The sequence below is a fragment of the Fulmarus glacialis genome, unplaced genomic scaffold, assembly GCF_000690835.1.
Source record: "Fulmarus glacialis isolate BGI_N327 unplaced genomic scaffold, ASM69083v1 scaffold6405, whole genome shotgun sequence".
Classification (NCBI taxonomy): Eukaryota; Metazoa; Chordata; class Aves; order Procellariiformes; family Procellariidae; genus Fulmarus; species Fulmarus glacialis.
In genome coordinates, this window is record NW_009211053.1 from 118 (window position 1) to 18,753 (window position 18,636).

The following is an 18,636-nucleotide window of genomic DNA, read 5'->3' on the forward strand; positions in this document are numbered from 1 at the left end:
GTCCAAATACTGGCGAAGATGTGCTAGAAATGGGCGGGGAAAAAGCTGGAGGGTTTTATTGTAGATTTTCTATCAAGTAAAACTGGGCAGAAGGAGGCTCAGGCCATCACCCACTCTGTTTCTAAACAGCAGGCAGGATCAGCAATACCTGAAACATTTCTTGTGCTCTGACCCCTTCCCTGACCTTCAAAGGTAAAATCCTATATTATTTCTGTTTTTTAGAAATAATGACCGTCTTATTCCATCATTTTGAACAGACTTCCTGTTATTCAAGACCTTGCCGCAAATCTCTTGTCACTTCAGATCAGTCAGTCTGTAGGATTCCTCTTGGTTTGTACACTGGGAATTGAAATATTAGTAAGTATTTTATCCATATGTATCAACAGGGTATCTCACTGCTAGCATTCTACCCCTTTGAGGAATTGTAAGTTTTATTAATGTGCTTGTTTTTCACTCTTCTGTTGGATTTTTTTTTTTTTTTCATTAGGTCTTCAGCTTTTTCTACCGCTCTACACTTACTATTGGTCTTCTTGTCTTTGCTGGCTGGCCAGTGATCACACAGCTGTGGGTTCAAGCAAAGGTACTGTATTGCTTTGCTTAAAAAGAGCATTTTAAATGGCTAACAGCTGATTGCATCTTAGGATGTTGGGACTGGTCTCTTTGGAATGTTGCTTTAGATTCTTGTTCAGTTATGCTCTTATTCTGATCTCTGTCATGAGCAGCATGTAGCAAGGCAAGGGAGTTAAATATGATCTGGATAGATCTCTTATATGAGAAGTAATAAGACTGCTTAAGAATTTCAGGGTAGCTATGAGTTAGCTATCAGTTTTCTGTTCTTAATGATAACTAAAAAATGCTTGACTTAAAATCATATGAAATACACATAATTTATCAAATTGTCACAGTGACAAAAGCATTGACGTGCATGATTGGTGAAAGTGCCACCATTTAAGTAATATGATCATTTATTGAAAAAAAAGTACTAATAACTGAAAAATGCGTGTCAATTCATATTGTCTGCAATCAACTGGCACGCATCATTCCTCAGGGGCAGCTTTCTGTACGGTTTTCCCCAGGAAAAAACGTCACTTTGTAGATATGGGTATGAAGTGGCACAACCTTTAATATAAGAGGCTTTTCTTCCATTAGTTTATCCAAACATCTCTTATTTCACAGGATACTTAAAACCTAAAGTTCTGGTGTAACATTAACATTTTAATTAAAACAAAAAAAATTGGAGTCAAATTGCCAAGTCTTGCTCTGCAAGAACTGTCAAGATGGAGGCTTGTATTTATTTACAATTTTTTTTATTGTATTTGAGTAATCAAGTAACTTGTCTTAAAGCTGGATATACACAGAAGATGTTTTGCAGCACTGAAAATTTCCTTTCAGGAACTTGAGTCTGACTTGAGCTTGAAAACTTGAAGTGATATAGCTCTTAATATCTTTAGAGTAAAATACCTGGGATAGGGTTGGTTTTTTTTTCCCCTCCTAGCAAAGAGTTTAGAGAACTACTTAGACGATTATGGTGGTTAAATCAAATGGCATTCACATTCAAAGACTGGAAAATGTTACCATATTGCTAGAGAATGGGTGATTACTTAACTGCTGCAAACTTCTGATGAGATTAGTTTTATTCCTTTCTTCCATAAGGTTACTCATCAGCTTTCTGGTGACTGCAATGTGTGTGAAGGCCATACTTTAAGAAAGTGTTTTTAAATATAAACTTAGCTTTAATTCGCATTGTCTTTGATAGGATTTTGACAGCTGTGTAAATGAGATTCTTTTCTGTATTAAATTGAAGTGCTGTAATACCAATGACCCTGTGTCCTTTTTTCAGTTAATTTTACTCTTGATAGATGCAAGGGTGTTCTGCCTGTGGGAGATGCTAGTAGCCATTAGTAGTTCACTGAAGTATTTTTTTTCTGATTAGACAATTGTCTGTCCACATGACCTCCAAAAAAATCCCATTTGTTTTTCTTCTTTTAGGCAACAGCATTGATGTGGACTTTTCTGTGTGTCCTCCTGGCAATATTTCCTTTAATGCCTGTTGTAGGAAGAGAACCAAACATTCCTCTGGTGTAAGAATCTCATGTTGTTCTCTAAACTTTTTATTTCCCTCTTTGATATTCAAAATTCAGGCTGAGGAGTTGTATTACTGAAAGCTGGCTGAGACAGGTATTGAAATTCAGAATTTAAATAACATGATTATAGAGACCTCAGTTATTCACTAATGTGAATGAGAACAGACTTTTAATTCTTTTGACACATCCATTTGCTCTTTGCATTATTCTGTAATTTCTTGTCGAGGGAAACATTTCTCACAATACAAAAATTTGCAAATTTTATGTGAAAATAAAGGTCATCATTAAAGGAGGAGCTTCACTGGGGTGCAAACATGGTAAATAGCACTGAGATATGTGAATAACAGCATTTATTCAAAAGCCATTTACTTTGACAGCATCTTTCTGAATTCCTCCATCTAATTTTGAATAATCTGTCTTTGAATAGGACTCTATACCTAATGAGATATTCAGGGAAATAGAACAGATAGAATAGGCAGAGCTCTCTTCTTCCTCAGTGTCTCCTTTGTCTCTTCTTTTTCCACTTCTGCTTCTCTGTTCTGCATTTTCCTTTCTGGTGTTGCCTGTCTAATTTTCTACAGTTGTTGATCTGCATTTTTTTCTAGTACATCTTTGTCGTCTGTCCCTCTCCGCTTGTGAGCTACTCTTTCATCATACAAGCAATTCTCTCATATCTAGATACAATCCAGATGGTTGGCCTGAAGGCGTTGGGCTTGTGGTATCGTTGTAGTTACTGCAGAGGGAGACTTGAATTGACCTAGACTGCAAAGGCTGCTTCTGCTGTCTGGCAGAAGATACTGTGCCCCATCAGAGCCAGGGTGCCTGATCCTCAGTAAAATACAGGATTTGAGCAGTAGTATGTGATTGCAGATAGAATTGTGAGCCCAGATATTTCCAAAATTACTTACATTCTGCCCTGATATTTTTCACTGTGATTTAAATCTATCTATTGAAAACCCTTCTTAGTCTTGATGCTTGGCATGTTGGAAATATTCAGGACAGATTTGCTTTGGCTGTATTACAACCTCTCAGCTGTATACACACGTATGTATTTCTGCTGGTCCAAACTGATTTTTTTTTTTTTTTATTCTTTAGAACATTTGAGCACAGCTTAGAAATCAAAATGGAATTAAATTACCTTCAGATCTTCCTCGCTGACACTTCTTTACATTCACCTTACCCAGGCTATACATCTTCCTATTTAATCTTCTAATGAAACATAGTACCTCTGAAACAGTTTGCACCTGTCTGAATCTTGTCAAGGGAGTTTTGAATCTGAAAAGGCTTGAAGCAACAATTAATATATGTATATGTGACACTTCAGGATATTGGAGATAAGGAGATGCTGGGAGAGAAGATACAGGAGGGAGAAATTAGAGTGCCAATGAGAAATAGGGGCATTTATTAAACCTGTTCTTGAGCAGAGGCACTATATGTCAGGTCAGGGCTTCTTCAATACATTAATAAAACTTGTATGGTACAAACAGGGAGCTCCTGACTCAACTCAGTCATAAAAAGGAAGCATACAGGAGGTGAAAGCAGAGTCAGATGACCCAGGAGGAACATAGAGATGCTGTCTGAATATGCAGGATAGGTTAGGAAAGCTAAAGCTCTCCTAGAGTTGACTCTGGTGTGGGATGTAAAGTGCAACAAGACAGCGTACAGCAGCAAAAGGACAATGTGGCCCTGCTGCTGACTGGGACGGGGACCTGGTGATAAAGGACATGGAAAAGGCTGAGGCCTTCTTTTGCCTCTGTCTTTACTGGTAAGACTGGCCATTAGGAACCCCAGCCTTCAGACTGCTGAGACCTATGGGAGGGTCTGGAGCAAGGAAGACATAACCTTAGTGGAAGAGGATCAGGTTAGGGAACACTTAAACAAATTGGACATGCACGAGTCTATGGGCCCTGATGGGATACATGCAAGAGAGCTGAGGGAGCTGGCCAATGTCACTGTGATCATCTTCGAAGAGTTGTGGCAACAGCTGGTGGGAGAGGTTCCTGAGGACTGGAAGAAAGCAGATGATGTCACTGCTATCTTCAGAAAGGGTAAGACAGAGGATTCAGGGGACTACAGGCCAGTCAGCCTCACCTCAATCCCTGGAAAGGTACTCGAGCAACTAATCCTGGAAGCAAACCATTTCTAAACATATAAAGGACAAGAAGGTGATTGGGAGTAATCAGCATTAAGTTATGAAGGGGAAGTTGTGCTTGACCAACCTGGTAGCCTTGTAAGATGAGAAGACTGGCTCAGTGACCCAGGGGAGACCAGTGAATGTTGTTTATTTTGACTTCAGCAAGGATTTTGTTACTGTCTCCCATAACATCCTCATACACAAACTGATGATGTACACGCTAGATCAGTGGACGGCGAGGTGGACTGGAAACAGGCTTAACTGTCAAGTTCAAAGGATTGTAATCAGCGGCACAAAGTCCAACTGGAGGCCAGTCACTAGTGGTGTACAGCAGGTGTTGGTACTGGGGCCAATACTGTTTTAACATCATCTTGGCTTAAATGATGGGATAGAATGCACCTTCAACAAGTTTGTAGGTGATACAAAACTGGGAGAAGTGGTTGATGCAGCAGATGGATGTGCTGCCCTTCAAAGGGACCTCAACAGGCTGGAGAAATGGGCAGACAGGAAGTTCATGAAGTGCAAAGTCCTGTACCTGAGCAGAAATAATTTCCATGCACCAGAACAAGCTGGGACCGACTGGTTTGACCACAAGCCAGCAATGTGCCCCTTGCAGGAAAGGCCAATAGTATCCTTGGCATCACCAGGATGAGGAGGAGGAGGGTGATTATTCCTCTCTACTCAGCCCTGACGAGACACATCTGAAAGTGCTGTGTCCGGTTCTGGGCTCTCCAGAAAGAGAGACGTGGACATACTGGACCAGGTCCAGAGAATGGCCATTAAGATGAGTAAGGGATTAGAGCATCTGTCACAGGAGAGCAAGTGAGAGCTGGGACTGCTTGTCCTGGAGGAGAGATTGGGAGAGCTGGAACTGGTTATTCTGGAGAAGAGAAGACTCAGGAGGATCTTATCAATGTATATAAATACCTGTCTGGGGGAGAAGTGTAAAGAAGACAGATTCTTCTCAGTGTCCAGTGAAGAGACAAGAAATAGGCAGAAATTCAGATACAGGAAATTCCATTTAAACATAAGAAAAAAGCTTTTTTACGCTGAGGGAGGTGAAGCAGTGGAACAGGTTCCCCCGAGAGGTTGTGAAGTCTCCATCAGTGGAAGTATTTAATACCCAGCTAGGCACGGCCCTGAGCAGCCTGCTGTAGTTGGCACTGCTTTGAGTAGGGAGTTGGACTAGTCTGATCTCTAGAGATACCTGCCAACCTCCATTCTATGAGTGAGTAGCCTGCAACTGTGTTCCTGTATTGGTTAGATCATTGCTTGAAAATTGCTATTGAGATATGCCTGTGTAGCCTGATTTTACTGAATATGAGGTATTTGTACGTTTTTGTGTTATGCCTGAGAAAACACGAGTGGAGCAGTCACAAATGGAGATTTTTGTCAGTAATCTCTCAGTGGAGATGCCAAGGGACAAGTGGAAGTGAGGACTGTGTGGTTTGACTACTGCCATATCAAGGTTGTACCGTGACAGAGAAATACATGCAAAAACTTCTGCTGCTTTTACAGTTCCTCTGCTTGCTTGATGACTGAAGGGAGATAATCGGAGGTGCTATTAGTATTGATCTTTTAGTGAATCATGTCTATTATTTTGGAACAGTGTCATAATTAGTAGATTTACTCAATTTATGTCAAGCAGTGCTTTTTTTCCTGTGTTTACTTGATGAGTGACAATCTTCCTTGCTGTTGCGTTTAGACAAAGCTATTTATTTGATAGTAATGGTGGTATGATTACCCTGTTAGATGACAACCTGACAAACCTTGAAACCACTAACTTTAGATCAGTGATCACTGTTACTCTTTTGTTCAAAATATTATTTGGAGGTAATCAAAAGTACCTACAAATAATGGGTGACAGATCAGACACGTGGCCAAAATGGAGATTTTTTTTTTTTTTTTTTTTTTTTTTTGGCCACTGCCGTGAAAAGAGAATCACTATATTTGTGGATGACAAGCTTGTATTTAAAAAACAAACAAACAAACAAACAAAAACAACAACAAACTCCCACCCCACCCCCTGCAAAAAACCCCCACAACTGACCACTACAAAAAAAAAAACCAACAAAAAACCACACACCACAAACCACACTTGATTCTGGATTGGATTTTGTTTTTCTAAAGCTGGATGTTGAAGCTTCCTTAATGTATTAAGTCTTGATACTGTAACGAATTATTTCATCTTAGTGAAGAACACTTCTGTGAAAATTTCCTGAACCTTTTGATGATATTTCCTGGGATTTTATTTTCTTTTGTTTTTTTTTTGCAGACTAGTAACTGGTTTGCTGACTCTCTTGATCTCTTGCTTCTCATTGGCATCTCTTTGTAAAAGCGAAAATAAGTACAGAAATAACGAAGATCTGAAAGTACATTTTTATCAGGTCAGTTGCGACTTTTCAGTAATTCTGAATGTTAGAGGGTTTTTACATGCAAATTTTTACATACTTTCTAAGAACGTGTTCCTACCAAGGCCACAATTTTCAAGAAGAAAATTATTGTTCCTAAGAGTTTTCCCCTTGACTGTTTTAAGAGAACCATGTGCTCATGGTAATATGCATTTTTAAATATCATTATGCTATGTTCCCAAAAGCTCATCCTGTCCATATTTATGTGTATTGATACATAGATGTGCATAGACATTTTGATGCTCTACTCGGAGAGTTTGAGAGTTTGTCCTGCCTTCAGTCTGTATGTAACTTCCAGTGACCTTTGCAGGAATTGCACATGCACACCAAGGAAAGTCTTGCTGGTTCAGGGGGTTCTTTCCAGTTTCTGGCTGTTGAATAACAATGTGAGACTGATACTGAGCTCGTTTTCTGTTGGTTAAATCTTCTTTCAGATGAAAGATGAGATTTTTCACTTTATAGCTTCATGAAGTAGGTAGATCTTTTCATAGTATGTGCTAACTAAGTTCTAGAGAGCCTTTAAGATTCTAATAATACCTTGCGTGTCTGCTGTCCTCTTTTTTTTTTTTTTTTTTTTTTTTTTAAATCTTATTACAATATAATGGTTTTATTTCAGGACCAGCTTTATTGGTTATGACTTATGTGCTGGAGTTTCTTATTGAGCTAAGCAATGCATTCATTATATCAGTGATTTAGGTATGGAGCTCAAATTGGTTAAAACGAGGAGGGGAAAGAATAATGAATGCTTAAAATGCCTTTACGTGAATGTACCCACATGTATAATGTGCTGGTGGTTTCTCTTAACTTTTCCAGCTTAACTGTGGAGAAGAGGTATCAGTTCCTTTCCTAAGCATTTAGGACAGATATTTTCAGTATATACTCAGCAGTGGATTTCTCACTGGAATGCCTGAAAACAAATTGTACTGGATGGGGGAGTGAGAGAGCAGCTGGGTGGGTATCTGATAGCTGGCTAATGTCAACTCACCACACAACTGCTACAGCATCTCATGCGGAGATGGAGAAGCTCACAAATGATGATGATGATGATGAAATAGATCTGTTGTCAAAAAGTAATGCCAGACTATTCTTGAGCCAACTTTAGAGAATCAGGAAATTCACTCACAGAGCCCTGAGATACTTAATTAGATGAAAATGTTCTGCCTGCTTGTTCAGGGAATAACATCTTCGTTTTCCTCCCAACCTTTAAGAAGATCATAAAGCTCCTCAAATAGCTCCTTAATCAGAGGATATTTTACAATAGTGACATCTAATTACTAGTCTCTATAAGATTTTTATTTCAAAAGCTTACTTGGGAATGGAAAACGTGGATCCACCATTCACACTCTGGGTAAGGAAAGGATTGGGAGGGGAGATTATTCAGACTTAAAGGGGTAAAAGGACTTTACAGAGGCATTACCCGTTTCTAAGTAAATAACTTATTTTGAGGTTAGATTTCATTTAGTTGCTTTGAAACATACAGGAATACAAAAGGAAAATGTTTATCAGAAGACTAGTATTTCTAGGCAATGGAATTCCCTTGTTCTCCTTTTTCTTTTGAGTTGGAGTTTTCAGTGGGGACAGGGAAGAGGGTAGTCTTCAAAAATGCTGGTTTGGAGTGTTTTGAACACATGAGTTTTGATTTACAACTCCCAGGCAGTTTTAAGGGTGAGGTGAATCCTCTAGTCAGATGAAACATACCTATTTTGCAATGACAGACAGAGATCAGGGCACTGACGTTCATATACATAAGCACACATGATCAGGTTCCTGCTTTGCATCTGACAAAGGGTTTCTTAAAAGTAGTTTTTGCAGCTCCCCCGTTTGTGATGTTTGGAGACAGTCACTGAAGGTTATGCGTTCCTCTGGTAATGTTGTTCCTTCCTAGACAGGAAGTTAAGATTGGTTGTTGGACATTTCTTCATTTTGGGGAGTGAGAAGATAGATTAATTTGCTACAGGTCTTTCTTCTTTGTGTGCCACTTTCCTCCAAGTATTGATTGAGGTGGAAGGGAAAATACAGCGTCCCTTCCTCATATTCTTTGTGGTTTGTCCTGGGGATTCCCTTAGCCACTCTGCTAACATCTTTTATAGGTTCAGCTCTGACTAAAAGCTTTTGAATTACACAATGGAGAAGGAATAGCTGGTGTTTCTAGTTTTCTTCCTTTTAGCAAAAAGCCTATCGATCTGGCCAGACTTCTCTGATCAGGATCCCCTGACTTTTTTTTTTTTTTTTTTTTTTTTTAAAATCCTTTTCCTCTTTGTTTTGGTAGAGTCTGTGTGTAAGAACCCTCTTTTAAATCTTTCATTTCATTTCACCTCACCTCAATTTTTTGCATCTGCTCATTTGGGATGAGATGCATTTTCATACAAGAAATAAGGTAATATTTCCCAAAGGCTCAAATAGTTCTGAGTTGTTCTTCACAAGTTATTTTGGAATTGCATCTGAATAAAGACACTTCCCTTTTCAGTTCTCTTCCTGTTTCAGTTAGAGAAAGAGAGAGATTCAGCATAGCCTAGGCTTTTTGTTGTGCTTATGATTAATTTTTTTCCTCTTCTGAAGACAACTTTCTTCTTTCTTGTCCAAGTGAGCTTCCTTTTCCATCTGGGAATTAGCCTGTAGTGAAGATATCGTGCCTGGTAAGGAATAAAGCTTGTTCCATTATGTTAATTGCTTTCCTTTTGGTCAAAAAGAAATCTGAGTTGGCAGAGACCCTCAGAGTAGGCAAAATCCCTCCAGTTTGCATGTAGTCCTCCACAGAAAAGATAATTCCCTCCAATCCAGTCCTGAACTATGTATTTTTGCCTTGGTTTCTCCATGGATGGGACAGAGTGTACACCTTAGCAAATGAGTATGAACTACATACCTGTATGGCCATTTACAGACTACTCATTTATTCACTTGTTTTTGCACCTACACACTATAGATTTCCATCATGGGTATTAGCCTTAAAGAAACAAAAAAGTCCCAGACAACCAAACATCAAAAGTGTATAAATAAAGAAATTTTAAAAAGTAAAAATGCAAGCTTGAGTAACTTCGTATTGTTACATTTACATTTCTGTTACAAAAACTTCAGTTATATTTAGACCTAATTTTGAAGTTTTGATACATGTCGCTGCTTGAGGCAGAAGATACTAATTACACCCTTATAGTTTCTGAAAATTGCCAAGAGTTTCTCAGGTTTTCTCATGATATCATTAAAGCAGGAATAACTTTTTTTTTTGCTGAGTTTTGTTTGCTGTGGCAAGGAGAGAATTGTCTTTTGGTTAATGCTACTTCTGTCTTCTAGCAAGATGGGTGTTGGTTTCTTTTCCCAAGTAACAAGTGTCAGGATGAGAGGAAATGGCTTCAGGAGGTTTAGACTGGATATTAGAAAAAATTTCTTTACTGAAAGAATGGTCAAGCACTGGAAGAGGCTGCCCAGGGAAGTGGTTGAGTCACCATCCCTGGAGGTATTTAAAAGACGTGTAGGTGTCGCGCTTAGGGACGTGGTTTAGTGGTGGACTTGGCAATCTTAGGTTTACAGTTGGACTTGATGATCTTAAAGGTCTTTTCCAACCTAAATGATTCTATGATTTTATGATCTTTGAGAAGTCAGGAAGGCTTCAGGAATGGTGAAAACAGGAGTTATTGATAATCCATCAGCTAGACTGCTGCAGTGCCTACTGTACAATTTAATTTTTTTTCCTGGAGAGAACACCAGTTTCTCTTTGCCAGCAGTTTCATAGGTGAAGTCCAGTTTTTGCTGCACTACCGAAAACACTGCTCTTTCCATTGGTTGATAATGTTGGGTCAAGTTGTTATTCCTAGCAGGCTTGAATTTCATGTGGGTCCAAGGTGGTCAGTTTATTAGTTTTCTCCTCTAAATTAGGAGGAGAAATAAACAATAGGAATCCATATCGTATCAGTGGAACTAGGGGACAGGAGGAGTGTTTTCAACTAGCCTCGTATAGTGTCCAGCTGATGATGCTGGTTCTCCTACCATTCTCTCTATGGGTTCTTACCATGTTAGATGCTTAGGAGAGCTCCCAGCCAGAGCTGCTGACGAAGAGGTGTTGGGACTGCAGATGTCACCCTTGGTTTCCTCTTTCTATCTGTAACCTATGGATGAGTGTTTCTCAGGTCTTGAGCTGTTCAAGAATAGTCTCTGAAATTCAAAGAAAGTTGTGAAGGGGGAAAGAAGACAGATTCTTAGATGGAGACCTCAGTTTGCACCTTGAAGTTGCTTCTGCACTGTTCCACAGTCCTGGAGATGTTGGTGAAAGCTGAGAGCAGTTTGAACATTACTTAAACTGCAAACACAGGAGTCTCAAAAGCAGATGCTGAGCCCTTCCCTGGACACTGGCATAGATCTAGCAGCAGTAAATTGGGTTTACTAAAGTGCCCGGGTCATCACAAGTCTTTCAAGGCACAAGATATATTATGGGAGATGACACAAAGTGAGTGCAAAGTGACTTCACCAGTGGCTAGGGCATAGCAGAGGGATTACCAGAGCTCATGACACTAAAAGAAGTTGAAAAGGTATATCAAAGGGAAGAGATCTGGCCTGAATACAGCAAAAGCATCTGAAATAAACATCAGTGGTCTAAAGGGGCCAATTCCCTGAGCTTTTGGAGACTTAATGCTTTGACCTAGCTTATTGATGTCACACAGAAATAAAAGTTACATGTTCTTGTGGCCTGAAATTAAATAAAAACGGCAGATACTGAGCACCTGTGAAACTGGGCCAAAAAAGAATGCTGACTGCTAAGTGTATCCTCTGGGCAGGTACCACTAGGAATCACTGCGTCTGGCAGGGGAATGGCAGCTATTCATACAGTAAAAAGTGACAGATGTGAACACTGCGTAGTTGCTTTGCACTAAAAAAGACACAACAGCAATTAGATCTTGTAATGCAGTTTTAAAGCACATGCTTGCAAAGTACCATGCATGCTTGATTTGCCTTTTAGTGGAACTGCGGAGTTGTGAATAAATAGCAGTAATTGAAAACTTGGCTCAAGCATTTTCTTGGGTAATTGTATCTTTCAAAAATAACTGACTCATGGGGTAATTTTCCTAAGGTTTTTTTGCACCTACTTGATGACTGAATGGTGTCTCTTGAATTAGTCAAGAAAAAAACCCTCTTCAGCTTCACTGCTTCTCCAAAGCAGAGGACTCTGCTTGAGGTGGTTCAGACAATTTCATTTGAACAGTCTGCTGAGATTGCAGCTTCTTTCCATTTCTTAAAACCCACCTCCAATCTGCTCTGCTGCTGCTGTCTCTTCTTACAGGAGCTGTGCTGTCCATGCAAAGCTTTTGCCTTAACTACCCTTCCCCTTCACCCTGTACCTGATCCTGCAGCAAAGCCAGAGGTTCTGCTAGTTCTTCACGGTTGCTGTTTGAGGACAAGTGCTCCTCAAAAAACTGGGGGCATATGTTTTCTGTGGTTTACATGAGTGTTTAAGTAGTTATTCTTGACAAAGAGCATATCGTGTCAAATCAGTGATCCAGGGCACTTGTTTAAACTGTTTAAAAATAGCACAAATAAATAATAATAATTAAAAGAAAAAACCCTAGAAGGAAGTTTTTAAAAGCAAATATTGTAAAAAGCTAGAAATACTCGACACCACATATCATTCTTCCTGTTCTTATGTTGATTCAGATGAGGTGTTTATGCAACTCTAAAGGATATTTACATGTTTAGTATGGGATGGCAGAGATCCATACATTAATTATGTGTTTCATTGTCTGATTTCTTCTTTCTAGATGTTGAGTATTGCACTTTCGACATACGTTGTAAGCAGTACCCATGACAGTCTTAAGAACAAGCAGGGATTGCCTGTATTGAATCAAATTATTAGCTGGATGACTCTAGGTAAGAACATCTTCCCTCTCAAATTTGTATGCTGATAGTTTGTGGGGCTTGGGGTTGAGTGGGGTGCAGTGACGTTTTTTTATTAACATCTTACTTTTGCACATATTCCTTTATTTGACTCCTAATAGTTCTTCCATGTGTTCCCTATTCTTTCCTAAGTGAGTTTTTTTGAGGAATGTGTTAGAAAGTTTTCTAAAATATTACTTCTTTGTAGGTTTGTAATAAAATGCAAAAAACTTTGATTTACAAGTAACTTTATCTTTTGTTTTGAATGTTCTGAATATCTTGAAGACCCCTTTTAGGGATACAATGGTATAAATTCCCTTTTTGTTTCACTTGGAGCCAGGTAAGGATGATCGGAGATGTTCTGCAAGCAATCCAGTTAAACATAGGGAAGTGAGGAAAGGTTTTTGCTGTATTTCAATAGAAACGTGAAGTTGCAGCTGATGGCGGAGACCCTTAGGGTTCGGAAGTGCTTTTCAGAGCTGCCTTGCAAAATACCTGTGAACTAATGATACTAACGTATGTTTGATATCTGTTAGAACCTAATTATTAAAGAAAAAAACAATTTACAAGTCTATGGATTTTTCACCACTCTAAAATTAAAATCTTAGGCTGATTAAACAGAGCAAATGTAATTATCACTGGGATTATGGAACACAGTAAAGCAATACCTTTCATACTTCAGCTATAAAATAATTTCGGTAGGGGTCCATTAGAAAATGTTGAGCATTGTTTAGTCCTGAGTGATCTGGAATGTGGGATTTGTTTTAGAGCTAAACATATCCCATGCAAAGTTTGATAGCAGCACTTTGCTAAAAGTCAAGACCAGGAGTTTAAACATAGCTTAATGGAAGAATTATGACTCTTTTTATCTAATTGCTGGATGTCTTGTACATTCCTGTATTGGTGACATTGTTTTAACTTAAGCAGATCTTGTCAGTTTTAGCAATCCTGCTTCTGTTTGAGCAAATGGATTCAAGGTTAATACAGCTGATTGTGATCAGTGTGTGTGTGAGCAATGGTCTCTTTGTAATGTAGTTTTCTTCGGAGCATTTTCCTTTTCACCATGCTTTCCTAACCCTTCGTAGCCTGCTAAGCTAAGTGGGGATCTCTGCGTGGATGAATTCCTTGCAGTTGTAAGGTCAATGAAATCAATGATGTCCTGCTTGGCTTACCGGAGCAGGAATTGAGGGTAAAGGTTATCTTTCTCTCCTGTGTAAGGGTAAGAGAAAAACATTTTTCATCGAAGAGGTGATTTGGGCAGTCAGAGAGGTCTAGAGTTACGAGGAAAAAGTGTATTAGAAATTCTCTTTGCTGTGGGTGATGTTTCTATGATAAAAATAAAGCCAACGGTGAAATAAACTGTATATACCCAAAAAGTCTACTTGCTGCCACGGTAGTATTGAATATTTTAGCAAAGTCTTTCAGACTGGAAGTAATCATTGTAAGTGAATATGATATACAAGGTAGGAGCTTTATGTGCTTGCTGAAGTTGCTCTATATAATTAAACACAGAACTAAGCGGGTAAAAAGCTAAGGCATTCAACAACATGTCCTCAATACTCCTGTTGGAGAGAAATGCCTTGTCACTAGCATAACCACAACTAGCATCTGCCTTGTCACTAGTGTGTACCACAAATGTGGCACCATAAGAATTAAGGTACCAAGGTCTACTGTAGATTTTCCAGTTAGTGGCATTATAGGTGGTCAGACTCCTCTTCATCTTTTTGCTTAGTTGTGGAAGAATGACACTCTTACTGAATTCTCATTTTGTACCTCTGTGTGTATTTATATAACCAGAAACACACAATTATCAGTGTTTATTCATAATAATACTGATATGAGTAGTATGATGTCAGTATGATAATGAGACTTCTGAAGTTTTCTAGCAAATTGTTCCCCCTTCCCCGGCTATTCACTCTGATTAATATGAAGCCTACCTTGTTTAAAGTTTTAATTTAGGCCTAAAATTTTTTTTTTTGAAGAAAGACTGGTTTTTGGAGAACCAGGCAAGTGAATTAGTGGTGGGTGGGTTCCTGCAGACCTGTGTCCAGCTGGCTTTAGCTGTTACACTGTATGGTTCGTGCAAAGTACGTTACAAACACACAAACATAGAGGTAAAACCAAGAGGCATAAAGTTAATCCAACTGCTTCCCATGTTCTTCAGAACCACGACACAGAAATTTCTAAATGAATGTATATTATGTTTTGAAGTTTTCATCTGTGGAAATCTATCATAGCAACTTGCCAGATTTTGAGGAATTTGGTGTCACAACTGTGTGCAGGGGACACAAACAGAGATTTGTATAGGTCAGCCAGAAAGACCTGCAGGTCTTTTGATGGTTAATATCTGATGTGTCACATCAGAGATGGAAGGGAAAGGCTAATTATCACCTACCAGCCACTCATCTGTTGTCATCTATGATTGTGCTTGGAGAGTGAAACACGTCTGCTGTGTTGAGTGTCATTCACAGAGGCCAGTTGCCATGCTGAATATCTTTCCAGCCATTCTGACCTGAGGTGAGGTCCCTGGAGTTCCTCCGTGAGTTGGGCCTTCTTCAAGTATAGAAAGCTACAAGTGATGCTGAAAGGCTGGAGCACCCTTGAAATGAAGTCACTTATTCTGTAATTGTAACAGTGGCCAAGGCTGAAAGCCAGGAAATAAAACACACTGACCCACAGGTTTTAGAAACAGCCTCATCTCTCTTTCGTTGATACGTTTACTAGAAATACTAATGTATGCTATGACAATAAATACAAGTGAGCACTTTCCGTATATTACAGTTTTATTTCTGTTACTTATTAGAGTGATTATTAATTATGACTTACTGTTGATGCAGTCTTTGAATGATTCAGTAATGTGAGGGCACTATACCACAATGAAGAATCACACCAATGTTATTTGTCAGCGCGCTTCTTTATAAACACATGAAACTTTCATATTAAAAAAATCAGGTTTAAAGATTAAATCACAGCAATGCTTTTCCTTCTCCCTTTCCTTGCTTCAAGCACTGGCCACTTTTCCTCTGCTTTTCTTTCTCTTTACTCACTCTTCCAGTAGCCTATTTCCTCTCTTCTCAATTTTCCTCGCCTCCTGCAAACTGTTGGGCCCTGTCCTCACTTGCAGAAGTTTCACAGCTAGAGGAGCCTCTTTAGAGGCAGCACGGACTCTACTAGCCAGGGCTGACTGGGCAGTTGAGTAATGGGGTGCACTAAGGAGTGACATGCAACTCTTAAGATCCCACACCTGCATTAGAGAAATGCATTACAAGTTGAAGGCAAGAGGCATGAATCATGACAGATAGGTCCCCTGTAGTTCCTTAAATATTCCTGTTTTAAAACATTTAAGTAGTGAAGCTAATAAGTTGATAGTTTCTGTATCTTTACTACCAGTATTTTCAGTTGCCACCTCAAAACGTGGCAGGTTTCCTAATCCAATCCAGCAGAGCAGTGGCTCTGTAACCGCAGTCTTTGAGCTGCTGGAGGTCCTCGGGGCATGGTAAGTGATTCTCAGAGTAGTATTAAACAGTCAAGTTTGAATGTTTTTTGGGGTAGTGCTTCTGCATCATCTTAAGGACTTATTAGCATCAGTTCGTAAGAAATTATAAAGGCTGTGAGGTAGAAAGCCAGGGAATTAAAATGATAGAGAACTAAAATTACTTTTGATAAATATTAAGCATTCCAAACATTGGGTTTTCTTTAGCAAAAGTAACTTCTGAAAACAGAAGGGCATATATGACCAGTATTGAATTTCTGTACATAAAGTGTCAAGATTTGAAGAATGTTATCTTGTTGCAGAGGATGAAATGTCTTGCATGTAGTGACTGACGGATCTCTTTTTCTTGCAGTTTCTTCCTCAGTGTTGCCGTTACTGAGCCCCACATTTCTCTTTCAGCGACTGTTCAGCATATTGCTCTCCCTGATGTCCACCTACCTGCTCCTCAGCACAGGGTACTTCTTTCTTACTCTGTTTGGATTGGTCTTACATATGAAAATCAGGGGCTAAATGTGAAACTACTGAATCTCATGGACATTTCTGTTAAAGGTGTAACGTGTGCTTCCAGCTGTAGTCTCACCATTTATCTCCTTGTTTAGTTTCCTAAATAAAATTTCAGGGGAACTTCCATATTCCTCCTTGTATTATAAATACTCTTTTGTTGACATTCCTTTCAGCTAGACCAAGCAGTGGCTGGAAGGGTATATATTCAAACAATCTTGCACCAAAATAAGAAAGTCTGGTTTAGTTTGTCTTTTGTTGTTTTGGCATGTGCTTTTCTGTTCTCAGACAAAAGGAAATAACTTCTTTCCCAGCTGCTCAGCACTGGTGTCTAGTTATGGCTTAAATGACATGTGACAGGAAACAGGTAGCCCTAAAATGAGGGGAAAATTTTGTTCAGAGAGATTTTCATGGAAGTAATTTTTTTCAAAGGGATGCTAGTCCCTATAAAGAATAGGGCTTGCTTCTTTTTGGGTAAAAGACAACTCCTCAGAGCTTGTAAATGAAGAAAACACTGTGTCAGCCAACCCTTTTTTTCCCAGACTCAGTAGCTCTTAAGAGCATAATTAATGGGGAGTATAGGAACCATTCTTTCCGCCTCCTCTCTCACTAATCCTCTGGATTTAATTACACTGGAAAGTTAAGTAGAATAAAATATCTTGCAGCAGGCATTTTGCAATAGCTGCCTCTTGTGGATACTCTCATTTTAGATGACGCGTCTCTCTTTTTTTTTTTTTTATCTCCTGCCTCCCCTACCTCCCACTTCCCCATTAAGATTTTGATCCTAATCTTACTCCTGTCTGCACACACACTCTTACACTCAACCTTCTTAGCCTGTCCTGGCTACTGGATAAAGCATGAATGTTGTTCTCTCTGAGGCTGGTAACCTCCCTCTTTGTATTTTGGCCCTGCACCAGACCACTTAAATGCTGACAGCTCTCTGCTGTCTTCCTACAATGTTCAAATAGACCAACAAATTTTGGAACAACTCTTTTTTAAAAAAAAAAAAAAAAAAAAAAAACAACAAAAAACAAACACCAAAAAAACCCCAACAAAACAATCAATCATCGCAAAAACAATGCACTCGGTACCAAAAGTATCCAGTGTTTCTCTCCTCAGTGCTCTGTTATACCGTGTAACCCAGTGCATGGCCCAGGTAACTACAGCACCTCTCTAGGTGCAGTTAAGTGGAAGTATTGAAGCCAGCTGAAGAGCATGGTTGCATACAACCAGTTGTCACTCTCTGTTGAAGACATTCAGTTTGTAGGCAAGTGTAGACCACTGTGAGGATTGTAGGTGCTTTTGTTACTGACAACTCAACCATTGTTGTCTTCGTGTTTAACTGCTTGTCATTCTGATAATTAAAGCAGAAAAGACTATCAAAACCTTTTTGTTCCAGTTTGAAACTGCTTTGTAGCTACACTAGTGGGGAGGCACAACAGAAACAATACCAAGATTAACTGCAATGATTTTCTTATTTTTAGACAAAGTAAGTGTGTGTCCAAGGAGGAAAAAAATAAAAAGGAAAACAATTACAATCTTGTCAGTATTAGTGTCACAGTCAGTGTCAGTATTATAATTTTATCCTGAAAGAAAAAAAAACTGAGAGACACTATGAAGTGCAAGCAGAAACTAGTATTATCCAATGACAGTCTACACCCCTAAGTTATCTGGGGGTTTTAATCTCTCACATATCTCTCATAGTTTGCTGTGTTTGAGTGCTGTAGGAGCCAGAAATACTCCTCTGAGTTTGGGGGTGTAGCTAGAACACCGTAGCGGCCTTGGTTAGAGAGTGACTTGATGCTGCTATTGCAATGGATTGGTATATAGTAAAGAAAAGGACATTTCACTTCAGTTAAATGTAATGCTTTTTTTATTATACAGATGCTTCTCTCCTTGGAACTAGACTGAGATCACCAGAATGAGTTTGTGTGATTAGGTCCTAAAGAGACACAATCTCTAGTCGCTGTCTGGGTTGGACTGTAACCCCTCAGTTCCAAATAGCTCTCATTACAAAATTTTCCGTTTTGCAGAAAATGGGTGCCAAATGTGATTCTTTTTTTCCTGTTTCTTTTTAATTGTATTCCAGTTTTGCTAAAATTAATCATGACACAAAGGGCAGTCATCCAATGTTGTGGCAGCCATCAAATGAGA

The 18,636-nt window shown here is 39.1% G+C and overlaps 1 protein-coding gene across 1 annotated transcript in view; it reads left to right on the top strand.

Annotated features, from left to right (window-relative positions):
* Window positions 1-257: 257 nt before the first annotated feature.
* LOC104076490 (GPI ethanolamine phosphate transferase 1-like) overlaps window positions 258-18,636 on the top strand; it is a gene marked incomplete at its 5' end in the record, with an annotated part of 38,067 nt that continues 19,688 nt past the window's right edge. Inside the window, 6 exons of the mRNA XM_009577375.1 lie at window positions 258-357; window positions 488-580; window positions 1,990-2,081; window positions 6,494-6,605; window positions 12,374-12,482; window positions 16,334-16,436. Coding sequence (XP_009575670.1) covers window positions 258-357; window positions 488-580; window positions 1,990-2,081; window positions 6,494-6,605; window positions 12,374-12,482; window positions 16,334-16,436 — 609 coding nt within the window. The remainder of the gene's footprint in view (window positions 358-487; window positions 581-1,989; window positions 2,082-6,493; window positions 6,606-12,373; window positions 12,483-16,333; window positions 16,437-18,636) is intronic.